The 14,006-nt window shown below is 42.1% G+C and overlaps 1 protein-coding gene across 15 annotated transcripts in view; it reads right to left on the reverse strand.

The window, feature by feature from the left end:
• Window positions 1-1,351: 1,351 nt before the first annotated feature.
• Window positions 1,352-14,006, reverse strand: part of NRG1 (neuregulin 1) — a 471,972-nt gene continuing 459,317 nt past the window's right edge. For 14 of the 15 annotated variants that reach the window (XM_083818935.1, XM_083818934.1, XM_083818936.1 and 11 more), the window contains 4 exons: window positions 13,411-13,537; window positions 11,711-11,841; window positions 10,984-11,187; window positions 1,352-6,505 (listed from right to left, as the gene is read on the reverse strand). In XM_083818935.1, the coding sequence (XP_083675061.1) occupies window positions 5,854-6,505; window positions 10,984-11,187; window positions 11,711-11,841; window positions 13,411-13,537 (1,114 nt within the window). In that variant the 3' untranslated portion in view covers window positions 1,352-5,853. The remainder of the gene's footprint in view (window positions 6,506-10,983; window positions 11,188-11,710; window positions 11,842-13,410; window positions 13,538-14,006) is intronic. The other variant, XM_083818939.1, reaches the window with a different exon arrangement.

The raw sequence follows: 14,006 nt of genomic DNA on the forward strand, positions 1-14,006 counted from the left end.
ATCACGCAAAGACAGCCTGTTCAACTGTCTGGCCTGCTACCTCTCCAAGGCTGGCAGATATGTGCAGAAAGGTAGCTGCAGGGCAAATATGTTTGATATTTCCACCTTATACAACCTCCACTTGTTTTCAGTTCAGATATTTCCCAAATCTCATGTGGTTTCTGTGGATTTAGTAATCCTCATTGGATTACAGTCTGAGATCAGGACCTCCCTTAAGCCTATGAAAGCATTAAAGACCCATAAACTTTTGCAGCAAGGAGTGCTCCAAGTTCCCTATTCCCATGAATAATTCATGGGAATAATTCATATAATAATTCATAATGATTCAATATATATAATTAATATTATATATTATATATAATATTATATTTTATTTATATTATATTATATATATTTATATATATTTATATATTATATATATTTATTTATATATATTTATATATATTATATTATATATAATATTATATAATATATAATATATAATATTATATAATTATATATAATATATATAATATATATAATAATTCAATAATTCATTCCCATGAAGAACCACATCTTTTTGAAGATGGTGCCTACTAGTTTTGTTTGATCTCTCAGTTTCTTGTAGTGGAAGAGATATTGACCAACCAGCCCATTCGTAGCCTCTGCTATGAATATGCTATGAAATATGTTTTCATAGACCCTTGTGATATCACCCCTCAGCTGTCGTTTGTTCCCAGATAATGAGTCCTAGCCTTCTCCCTGTCCCCTGGACCTTGCTGGCTCCAGATATGTGTTCACCCTTCTCACCCTCCAAACCGTTTCCAATGAATTCCAATAATTCTATTCTGAGACAAGAAGAACAGAACCACTCACTATATTTAACCATGGATTTATACCGTGTTATGGTCATGTCCTCTAATAATTCCTAGCCATCTATTTTGCTTTTTTGACTGTTACTGAGCAGTGAGGTGACATTTGTAGAGCAGCCTCTCACAGCCCCAAGATGCAGCAACTCCTCCACCCCCCATCCTCCTACCTCCCCTGCCACCCCACTTTGGTGGTAAAATGGTCATGGTAAATCTAATTATTCTAATTTATGAAACTGCGAATGTTTTACCTAGGAACAGGAATCTCTGCCAGAGGCCTCCATACAAACAATCTAGAAAACTCAGGGAACAGTGGCTTGAAATGCATAAAGCCTCTGGAACAAACCTGGAGCTAGGCAAAACAGGACCTTTACAATAACATTTGGATCCAGAAAGATGGTGACTACTGGTCTGACACAGTCTGCTGAGCAGCTGGGTCAGTACAACACATAAGCAATTTAATCCAGCACCTCTTTTACTGAAAATGAATAACAAAACCTTAATAAATCAACAATTACTTATTGCTGTATTTGGGATAATAAATTCTTTAGTTTATCAGTAGCTTGTGGCTTCCATAGCATGTTCTTTGAACAGTTTGCCTTTCAGTTACATCCCCTTTCTCTCCTGGACAATAAATTAGCATTCTTTTTTTTTTCTTTAAAGGAAAAGAGGGGAAAAAGAGGATATATTACAATTTTTTTCAAAGCAAAAGGAAAAATGCAACATATTTTTGACATATATCTTAAAATAATATGAGGATAACTTTCTCCGCGTGTTAGATGCCTATGCATAAATAATAAAGGACGTTATGTTATTTACAGTGTTACACAATAAACTAAGAGAGTCTTATTTAACACATAATCCATAAAGACAGTAAATGATGAAAACATCCAAGTATGTACAAGATGTATTTACAATAGAATAGAGAATTACAAATGATGATAATTGGCCATGTTCTTTGTCTGCCCTTCTCTGCAGCATTTCATAGGTGCTTTTTTATTGTTTCTTACTAGAAGTAAGTCCCAGCTGATGGTATGTAGCCACACTGCAGAGCCAGGAAGTGTCCAACAGGTTGAGATGTGTCCTTTGAAGGAACACAAGTTTGCTATCCTGGATGTTCAGGTAACTGCTTGTAGTGTGTGTGAGAGAAGCAGGGAGATGCAATGTTGTTTTGGAGGACTGAGCTTCCCTGGTTCCCTGATAAAGGCAGTGATTGATCTCTCAAACCTGGGGGTGTTGGGGTGGCTCAAGTGAGGAAGGGAATATGTGGGCCAAGAGGAGGGAGTAGGCTTTTCTCTGTTATAAGAGAACTTCTGTGGAGCTGTAATGTTCTACACCAGCTGAACAGGCAGGCTGTACCAGGTTGTGTACAACATCTTCCAGCTATACACCCCTGAAGGAAGCCTTTTTTCCTGGAGAACTTCTGCATATAAACACACACACAGGGAGAACTCACGGCTTAAGTTAAATGACATGAAAAGAAACCAGGACAATCTGAACGACTTGGCCCAAAGGGATCGGGACTGTCTAGCTCAGAGGTCTGGGTTGATGAAGCGAACATCCCCAAGGGGGGAGCTGGCCTTTCCTGTAGGCACTTGCTGGCTCTGCTCTGCATTGCTGCAGTCTCCAGCACCTTGGCCAGCAGGAGCTGGCTGCAGTCCGCCAGCAGAATCTGTGGCCATGTAGACTTGCTAACTTCAGGGTGTGGACTTGACTGACGTGGACGATGCCTACCATCCTCACAGTATGCTAAAAACAAGTCCAGAGGGGAGGGGGCCGCGTCCTGCTCACACTTCTGTGAGTGCCAAGCCAGGGCAACTCCCGTAACTCACTGCTGCATGAATTGTGCTGTAAGGCTGGGATCTCCCCAAAGACCTAAGGGCTTAGGCAGCCATATCCCCAATTGTATTTTCTTGTTCTTAGGTCCGTGTGAAGTCCCCAGCCTAATTTCATGCTTACTCTATAACACACTACTATATGTACCAGGGGGAGGAGCAGGGACTGCACACCGCTTTGACTTCGACGCACTGCAACAGAAGAGGTGTGACACTTTCCCCTAGATTCACACTGAATAAATCTCACATGTACAGCTCCCAGGCATGCAATTGCTCCTTCCTTTTCTACTGGCCCTATTGGGTAGTCAAATAATTTACTCCACTTCAAGGCAAGATCCTTTTCCATCCTGATTAATCTGTCTGGGCTATCACAGACACCTGAATGTGAGCTGGCCTTGTATGTGATCTATACTGGACGACATTACAAAAGCCCTGCATTATAATCTCTATTCTGCCACTAAGATGGGCGTTTTGGGAGCAAGTATCTTGCTTCTATGCCCTCCTTTTTCTGTCTTGTCTGTCTCATACGATCTTTGCAGTATCAGAAATGTTACTGAAAGGACAGATTTTCAAGTGCCTCTGGAAACTCAACAGTGCAAATCTTTTGGAAACTGGTGGTCTGCAATCAGGAAAGTTCACCTGGCCCTCTGTACTACTGAGTTGTAGAGTTACTGGGGAGGTGGATGTACTGCTGCATGGGATTGCAGATAAATAGGCATGACTAAAGGGATGAAAATGAGTGTATGGTATGCAGAATTTGAACAGAGCTTTTGTTTTGGTCTGCAAAGGCAAAATGTGTTCAAGTACATGCCAGCTAGGGAAGAAACGGCAAAAGGGTCTTGAGTCTGGACAGTTTGTAGATGTCAAGCTTTGCCATCTCCCATAGACTTCTCAAATAAGCAGTGCTATTTCAGTCACCATGTAGCCCAAAGCTGTACTAGTTTCCTGGTCTTTTGCTTCCACCACCAGCATCCTAGCATCCAACTTTGTCATCATTTTATTCCTATTCTAAATTTTTTTTTGTTGTTTTTCTGCTGAATCTGGTGGTCAGTTAGACTCCTCCAAATTCTTACTAATGTGACGTGCTTGATCTATACAGTGAGAAACTCATTAATTTTCATCCTCCTGATAAATAGCTTCATTTACTAAACTTTGCTTTCAGGTCTCAAATCAATAGGACATCTTGTTCAGCGAAACTCTTAAACACATGCTTAACTTTATGCATACACTGGATGCGTCAATGGGAGTCTAGCACATGCTGAAGATAACTTTTGCTGGGATTAGCATAAGCATATGCTTGAACAATTTACTGAGTCAGGACTTTAGTTCCTTGGGTTTACATCTCACAAAATTTCCTTGACTTATTTCTCTTCATTTAACTGGGACCAGGACGTGGCCCAAAGGATGAGTGTAGTTTGGCTGAAATTCTTGTTCTCTTGACATGGCTCTTATTTAGAGTCCAGTAATACCTGTAGAACATATGTTCTCATTTTCAGAATCCCCGGAGTCTAGGAAAAACATTTGTTTTCCACATCAATCCTGAGTCTATGCTGTGCCAACTGAACACAACAAAAATGAAAAGAAGAGAAGAGGCAGAGTGACCCTGACTAAACTGTTAGGAATTCAGTGCAAAAGAGGCCATTTGCTTCTGTCTGAATGGATGCAACAGCTCCAGCACCGACAACACCCTTATTCATTACTAGTCAAAGACTTCAAGGCCATCAGTGGCTACATAAACATTCATACCAAATGGCCACGCACAGTACAGCTGTAACTCACATGGTGTGCTTGCCTTCCTAAATGGCCTTTGCATCAGCCTGGCCTCCTCCACCCCAAATAATGGAGTCAGTAAAGGTGACTAGAAATGAATTCCGTACTTTTGCTATGTCCTTCCTACTGCCTATCCTTTTTAACTATTCAGCAGATAAATTCTTCCCTGAAAGTCATTTCTGTGTCCAAGAATAACCCTTACTCCAAAAGCAATGCTAACAAGGTATTGCTAGAAGCTTGTCAGGGATCTTTTTGAGTAGGGGAAGAAACAGGAGAAAACTGAGGGGAAAAAAGAATAAATCATCTCTTAAAAATCAACATTAAAAAGTAGAGGTGAAAACTGATTGCACTTTTATTAGTGGCATTTGTTTTCCAGCTAGATCTCTTCCTTGCTTGGTTACAGATATCTGCTATAATATTTGCCCCATTAACTTAAACTAATATAAATCTTTTTTTTTTCTCTTTTCTTTTTTTAATTTTTTTTTAAACTTTTAAATAGAATACTGGGTTCAAAGCTTCAGCTAACCTAAACCCATTTTCTAAGGGATAACTAGAACAATTAGTATCTGGAAAATAATGAAATGGCAGCTCCTAGTGATTACAAGCTGACCTCTGATTAATAATATATTTGGTTTAAAATCACAGTATTACTTTCTTTCTATAAGTAACATTACTTAATGCATTTTTTTTTGTTTTTATGTTTTTTTTGTTTTTGTTTTTGTTTTGTTTTGTTTGTTATCCTGCTGTAATTAATAGTAGCATGCTGTTGGATCTACTATTATCCCAGTGCTCAACGAAGCAAACCTTTTGGCTGGCAGAGAGCAGACAAAACTCATTTCATATACAGAAAGGAAAATAAAACTTCTCGTAGAAGAAAATATCTTTTTTTTGTTGATTTTTTTTCTTTCTTTCCTTTTTTTTTTTTGTGTTTTTGTCATTTTCTGGTGAGGTGAGTAGGGTGGGAGTGCCATAAGAGGGCTTTTTTGATCTGGGGATTCTACAACAAGCAAACAGAGGGACTTCTGCTATTCTTGCAAATCATACATTCAGTCATTATAATGCAGTGCACAAAAAAGCTGGGATAACTGAGGGCTATAAGATTTTGCAAAATACTATGGGACAGCAATCATTGTAGCTGTACAAAACTTGCTCTCAACATAACATAACATAAAGGCACCATTGATATCTTTCCCCATTTTTGAAATACTGTAAAAAATTGCTACATATGGCACATAACACATTTGTACATACGTATATTTAATTTATAAAAGTTTTCTTTTCCTCTCCTGTTTTCTATCAGCGGAATTGCTAAAATAAAATAAATTGTTTAATTTAAAGGTGGAATACTTCATTATATAAAATAAAGTTTTACATGTGAATCTATGTGTTTTGTTTACGTCTTATACAGCAATAGGGTCTTGGTTAGCTATTACACTAGACAACCTCGCTTGCAACTCTTCTGGTGTGGAGAAGCGATTTGCTGGGTTAGTCCTGCTCTCAGCCAGCCGGTACGCAGTGGCCGGCTCCATATTGGTGGCCATGGGGTTTTGTATGCTCAGAAATGGTGTATCCTCACCTATTCTTTCATCCTCTGTTTCGCTCTCAGAGCTGGTGCTCTCAGAGCTTGTGTCGGAGTCCACTTCCACCCTGCTGGAAATATGGCCATTGGGCTTTGTTCTTTTTACCCGCCGGGTGTTGGTGAGTTTCTTTGGAGGCTCCTGTGCTGGTTCATACTCCTGCGTGGTCTCGTACTCCTCATCCTCCACTATCCTCAGAGGACTTGGTGGCAGACTGTTGCTCTCATGGACAGGATTGTGGTGGAAGGAGTTGAACTGCTGAAGGTGGTTGTCGTACTTCTCACGCAGCCGTGGTGGGGTCACCAGGAGCAGCGGTCTCTCCTCTTCCATAAAGGGACTCACCGCCACCGAAGGGATGGAGACGGTCAAGCTGGAAACCGGCGGTGACATTTCAGATGGGGGGGACTTGGGAGAAGTCGGAGTGTGGAAGTCAACAGGTGACATGCGAGCTGGTGTGGTCATAGCTGAGACATACCTGACAAAAAGAGATGGGAGAAGTTTGCAGACACAGAATCGGCGATACATGAACATGGCTGCTCATGTGGGCTGCGAGGAAGAAGGCAGAGAGCCCCTTAAGATCTCCAGCATCCTCATGTGCATCCTCAGCATCCAGACATTCTTGTTGCTATTAGTCCTATAGCATATGAGCCTGTAAAACCTCTGACTTCTGGGACTTTGGAGGAAAATGTTTGAAAGCAGGAAGAGCAGAGCAAAGCCCCCAGGTCTATTTGCCTCAGAAGAGCCATGGAGATGCTGTAAATTATTTGCCAGAATAATTTCCTGGAATGAAGCCAGGGATGGGATTCAGAGACTGGGGGACTGCCAGAAAAAAAATGCATTTGCAAGTATTTTCTCTAATGGCTGCTGCACTTCTGGCAGGATTTGGCCAGGGTCTGGGGTACATGCAAACAAATAGGAGGAAAGAAAGGAAGGGAACTGAGGGACAGTTCTCCTGGGGCTTCACCCTCTTCTGGCAACCGGACTGTCTCAGGATAAGGAGGAACACAAAGTCTGCACAAAATCTAGAGCCAGATTCTGTTAATTTCAGTTGCTAGGGATAGTCAGAGGAGGATTTGCAGCCCTGTCGCTGCAGCTTTGTGCTGCTCCACACACAGTGATCTAGCTACTCTGCCCAATATGTTTATCTGCAAACAAACATGGCTGCTTAGTGCAGTGCCTGAGGCATGCCCAGGAATCCAGCATGAGAGTCAGGTACATTTATTGCAGAGTGGACTCTTGACACTAGAGCGCATAGAGCTTCAAGCATTTCAAATGCAATCATATATTCCTCCTCTAGCAAGTTGCAATAAGCACTGCACTTGTCTGAGCACTTGTTAAATCATCTCCACACTGCAGCTACCACCTTACAACCCTGTTCCTGTTTTGAAAGAACATAAAACATCTGAAACACTTTTTTTTTTTTTAAAATGCCAGCTTTTGTTTCAGTGCAATGTAATCCTTACAACTTTCCCTTTGGGTTTTGCAGCATTAAAATTATTATTATCTACTTTTGGCATTATTACATATCAGCATGTGCTTCCTTGCCTGTTCTGACTGGGCCCAAACTCAGATGGCTCTGGCTAGTGCTTCATAAGCCTAAACATGAAGCTTTATCCGTCTTCACCAGGGAACAAATGCTGATGGAGAGGACATTCTGACTTAGTGTTAATGAATGCTCTGCAAAATTTGCGCCTATTCTGTCAAAAGTTTCTGTAGGATGGGGAGTGGTCAAAGGTGACTTCTGAAAGTGAAGCTCAGGTGTTGCTACTGAGCTTGTCTCAAAGGAAGAGGACTCTCAGCTGGTTTGGATCAGTGGAGCTCTGTGGGATGCTATGAGGTCATGCAGATTCATGAGGATCAGCTTGAAACCTCCTGATCAAAGGCACAGTGCCCAACATGACATTTTGCATCGTCTGGCTTTGCTTTTTTTCTTATCCTAAGTTTACTTTCTTGAATTTCAGCTCCGTCCAAACTTAAAATCTTTCTAAGCTACATCTCTCACACAGACCCATTGAGACAAGTTATATGGCTATGGTTCATGAATTTATTTATTTTTTCATTAGTGATTTATTTATTTGAGTCTGAAAGTATCAAAATAAATCTGAATCCAACTTCCTTATCCAACCTATGACTCAATTCCATGTATGCCTCTTGTTTAAAACAGTTATTGGAAAAAAGAGAAACCAGCACAGATCCTGAACAGATGTGAACTAGGGTAAATTGGTTTCAATTGAGGTAAACGACTTACATCAGCTGAGGAACAGGAGAAAAAGAAATTGGAGTTATGCACAAGAATTAATCAAGGTGGTTGCAAGTGAGAACAAATGGAAGTTAATAGGTCTGCATACTAAATGTACAAAATAATTCTTTATTTTTCCTTGCACTACCTTTTCATCCCTTTCGCTTTGTAACATAGGTGGTGTCTGAGGAACTGAAGCCTTTGTAAAGCCTTCTGGTACAGCTTTGGACATAGGTCTTGTTGACACAATGGAGTTTAGCTAAACTGGTTCTTTTAACGTACTAAGTTAGTTAAACGTGTTCAATGTACTGTGTGTGCATGCTTCCATCAGAGTGAAATTACTCATGCTGGTGTGTCATGCATTCACATGTTTCTGGTGTATTCCCACACAGAACAATGGGGTAGTGCTAACAAGCTGCTGTCCACAAGCTGAGGTGCAGGCACTGAACACATGCAGCTCTAGCCTTTCCTGAAAGGAAGGTTAAAAGGTGATGGATTTATCCAGATTTTTGGCCATCCATGCTGGCTTGGTGAAAGGGGATCAGAGTGTATACAGACCCAGCCAATTAACTAGTTACTTGCTGCTAACCTCACCTCTCATGCAGAGATGATATTTTATGAGTTTCTCTCCTGTCAGATGGCTAAAGACCTTGTAAAATGCCTATGATTGAGACCTCTGTTCATATAAACAGGTTTTATGGCATGGGATGCAACAGAGGGATAGGGCCATGCAAAAGAGTCTCTGCTAATGTCTGTTCCATTTCATTCCAGAATTGTAAGGGAGCTGGGGACCTGGAGGATGGATGGAGCACAGACTTGATTTGCTAATTCAACATTGCTTTGCTTCAGGAAGTAATTTGTCAGCTTGCATTCTCCTTTATGTTTCAGAATCATTTTTAGTTGCAAATAACTCTTATTTTCTCACTTACATACACACACATACCCGCAATCCATCTCTCAGAAATGATCTTCCATGTATTTCCTGCTTGCTAAATATAGATGAGGCCTAATTTAAAGCCTGGGGAACTATTTTCTGCATTCCAAATTCACTGTCATTTTGAGCAGAGGCTAAGCCATCAATGCATGGTGAATTATCACAGAAATGTTGCTGTTTTTCACCTGTGCCATAATATTCTAGAAACCGAATCATTTACAAAACATCTTTTCTTGTCATTGAAATGGAAGGGCACATGCTTCTTCTTCTCTCCCTAACAACATGGTGTATCAGGGTGTGGCTCTTGTGTGTCCCAGGCCATCTGCACCAGCACATGAAGCCTGTGTGAATGATCTGTGCTCCTCACACCCAGATGCCCATATATCTGAAGCTCTATTACACACTGCTGGTGGGCATGTGGCAGTGCTTCCAGCTCAGTTCTCAGGCAGGGAACAGTGCTGTATTTACTGTCGTACATCCTGATACTGCAAAGCACATGGCAAGCTTCACCCGCATGAGTAATACCACTGATTTCAACAGGGCTACTCACACAATTAAAAGTTAATCTTGAGTAAGTGCTCTGCTGGACTGGGGCCATGGTTGTTTATCTCATGTGAACCACATATCTTGAAAACTAAATTGCATGGTAAATTACGGACATTTTTAAAAGAAGAGGGCCAGTTCGCTGTCCTTCGTGGTCCTACAAACCATGTTCAGAGGGCCCTCAGCTGTAGTCCACTGTCCTGCCACTAAACAATTGGTCTTTGTGTAGCAGAGGGAGTACCACTGAAATGGCTTTTGCTGTACTTGCACATTCATTTTTCTGGAAACCACAATAAGTCTCCTATATAACTCACTCTCCTTGTGGATTGCCTAGCTGCATTTTTGACATCATGGACGTCCCACGATATCAAAACTCTTGTGATTTCACAGTGCTCAGAGAATTGGTCCAGTAACCCTTTGTTTTCTTTCTTTTTGGCCTCTGATTTCTGGGAGCAAGGCTGTCTTCAAATACCTTGTTTCTTCCCAGTCTTTCTTTTTCTGCTCTGGGGCTATGCCATGATCTTGAGATAAAATCCCAACCTCAAGCTGAAAAGCCTTTTTCAGTGAAAGTTTTCTTAGAACTCATTCACTTCAAGTCAGACCTTAGGTATTGATGAGTGAGACTTCCAGAGGAAAAAAAAAAAGTTAGTTCTTTGGAAAAATCCTGTCTAACTCTGCCTCTGACTACTTTTGATTCAATGAAGACTTACCTTCTTCTGGCTTGCAGTTTGTGTTCTTTGCTTTTATTTAGTAAGATGTCAAGGGGAATTTTCAAAAGAGATAATGGGTTTAGCATCTGGAATCCCCCAGAAAGTAAATGGTGGCTGAATTCCTATAGTCTTAGGAGTCCTTATTGCCCTCCTCCTGCATTTCTCCCTGTCTCCATACATTGTCTCCATACATTGTTTTGTCCCTGTCTTTTGTGTCTGATAAAATCTCTCAGTTTTAAAATCAATAATTAGTCAGAGATCCCTTTTTACTCTACAATGAAAATTTCTGAAAAGTTACTCCAGTGGAGCTTATCCAAATGTGAACTGCATCTATTAGGAATAAATCCAGCAGAGGCAGAAAGGCAAGATGCTTTTTGTAGACTTTAAAGTACACCACCTTTACAAATGAGGGGAGGTATGCCCTACATGAGCAGCACTGTTGGGCTTCCTCCTGTGGTCCCAAGCAGGGAAACCCTCTGGGATCACCAGGCCTGGCCAGCTGGAAGAAATGAGGTAGTGTGTGGTACCTTTCACTGTGAGGAGAGTCTCGGTAGGAGTCAGGGGTCTCTCTTGCATGCCGGAGGAAGCTGTTGCCTTCCCGTGGCCCACCGATGCCATTGAGGCGGCCCCGTGGCCCCGTCGGGCTGGTGTGCCTGCTGTTCTCCACAGAGGAACTGACAAGCACCGAGTGACTTTCGGAGAGGATGCTTTCAGTGTGGCCGTGACTCCAGCTGCAGGAAAGAAGGAGAAGGGAGCAGAGGGTGAGACGGTGCTTTGATTGCAAATGCAGATGAGAAGTTTAACTGGGGGAAAGCAAGGACTCTGCTGGAGCTTTGGGTGTGCAGCGCCTTAGGGCTGGTAACTGGGGCTGCAGATTTCTGTGAATTACAGGAATCCACACACATTGAGATGACTTTGCACGTCTGGGTAAAAGGAAGAAGAAGGAAGGCTTTCCATACTCTAGGACTGGAGACTGATCTTTAAAACAGAAGACCAGTCATTGATTAAGCAATCTGCATATACTGAAATTCACTCTAACAATGTTGTAATGCCATTCGATCAATAAGAACTTTGTAAATTCCTGGAAAGTTAATTAGTTAGGTGACATGACACTAAATATTGTTAGTCATAAAATTAATACACTACAAAGGGAGCATATACTTCTCTCTCTCTCTCTCTCTCTCATATCTTTTCTGTTTTGCAATGGCAGCAGGATGGATATTACAGGTGCTGTTTCACTTCCCTGTTGAGTACCTGTGGCTGGACGTCTGGGTGACTGTTGTGGAGTGATGTGTTGTTGAGGTGTAGTGGCTCGTGGAAAACGAGGTCTCTGTTTCTCGCTCAATGACACGCTCGCTGGAGATTACATTTTTTGAAACGTACTGCTGAAAAAAACCATATAAACCTCATGTTTACAAACCAAAATTTACAGCACATCTGCAGATGTAATTAACGTATTTTTTCCCATAAAGACAATTTTTTTTTTTTTTAATGCACCAAAGCATTAACTTTGTTACTCAAATGTGGGCAAACACAACACTTACACTTTTGAGTACATTCATGTACACCTCCATGTATTTATCCCATCTAAACTCAAGATTGAAGGAAACAAATGAGGAAATTAGCAAAAGGCTGCATCCCAGTCAGGCTATAATCAACCTACATATGTAAGAAGGAAATGAGAAGTCATCAAGGATAGAGACATGGAAAGGCAACCAGCACATTGATAAAAGATTAAAAAAATAAATAAAAAAATATTGTCCAGTGGGCAAGACAGGAGTAGTTAATTAGCACTGGCAATTTTTCATCGCACCATAAATATCTGGGCAGGAAATAGTACCAATGGGCATTCAGTACCAATGGCTCAAAGCCCTGTGAGATGGGGCTGGAGGTTTGTAGTGCCTAGACTACTGAACAGTTTTTATCTGTAGCCCACTGATATCACCAGATATGCTGTTCTGGGTAGGACTCTCCATTCTACTCAATGTGGACTACTTGTTTCCTGTCTCTTAATCGCTGTTCATTATTTAGTTTATTTGAGGGGAAATAGCACAAGCTGAGCTCTTCTGAAAATGTGTCTTAACAAACATCAGTGGGAGCATTGCTGTTGCCTTAGCAGAGACAAAGGCTTGGGTAAGAGATTGGGTGGGGAGTAGCTGTCTGCTCCCATTGCTCATTGTTCTTTGACGAAGGGCCAGGGTATACTTGGCCAGCCATGACTTGGCAATGCCCAGTCATTGCTACTATCAGGTGAAGTCTTCAGCTAGACTTTTACCCCAAAGCTTCTTTCTTTTTTTTTTTTTTTTTCCTTTTCTTAACTCCTCAACAACTTCTCTGAAGCTGCTGCAGCAGTGTTTTGGTTGATGGTGTCTATCTCTTTTCACTGTCTTACGTGAAAAGCTCTGCATTGCTGTTATATTTGAAAGAAGAAACTTGGTTTTGAGGACTACTGAACTGAGGGTCACAGGTGTCATTGCTCCCTGGACGTGCACAGGGAGCCTGAGGTGTGTGCTGATGAGGTTTCACTCCTGATCTACAATGGCTGGCCCCACTCACCAACCACAAGGGGCAATAAGAAGAGCAAGAAATTGTGTTTGTAGAAACTGATCCCTGTGGTCACGCTCAGCCCAACTGCAGTGCTGGTACCATTTTATTTGTTGTTGTTGTTGTTTTCTGTTTGTTTGTTTGTTTGTTTTGAGGTATTGCTGTTGCTTCTGGTGTCCCAGGCCTGCAGGCACAGCTGCAGCACTGTGGCATGCACCAATGAAATGGCCGTCTGTGGAAATGTATCTCATCCTACTGCGTATTTATCACAGAGTCCCAAATTGTTTCTGGGTGGAGAAAGCCAAGTGAATTCAGCCACCAGCCTGTGGCAGGGAGAAGTCTCACAGTGTCAGGGCAAGCTCTGCCATGGCACTGGCAAACTAGGTTGAAAGGTGAGCAGTAGGACTTACGTTCACCAACTGGACGTTGTCTGGTGGTGGGTTGGGGTGGTGCGGCCCATTGGCCATGTTCATCACGTTGTTCCTCTCCGAGCGGAGGCTCTGCCGAAGGCGGTCATGCAACTTTTTCCTCTGCTTCCTGTATATGAAACACGGAAACGGCTTTAATAGACAAAAGGAAAGCAGCTGCACCTTTCAGCATGATGATGATGATGATGATGATAATGTAAAGTTTCTTTATTGCTAGCACTTTCCCCACTGCTGCAAGATCTCAGTCACCCCTAAGACTGCAGGTCTAATTGCAGCTGGAGCTGTGGGGACCTGCAGAGGGGAGAGATGTGTGGGCACCCTTCCAGGAGTCAGCAGGCCACAAGGGGATGGGAAAATGTGCGAGGGAGACGGAGGCCACTTCCAAGCTGTGCTCTGTTTCAGGAGAAGCTCTTTGCTGCACTCTGAAGGGAAGGAGGAGAGATTTTAACACCGACACTTTTGCTACCCTCCCCATGGCCATAGTCAGGTTTCCAGAAGTCTTCCAGGTCTCATTTCTCTGCTCTCCACAGGGAGCTGCCACACTGCACAGGGTGGCCTAGACCTTGGGGCCTGCATGC

The sequence above is a fragment of the Anser anser genome, assembly GCF_964211835.1.
Source record: "Anser anser genome assembly, chromosome: Z".
NCBI lineage: Eukaryota > Metazoa > Chordata > Aves > Anseriformes > Anatidae > Anser > Anser anser.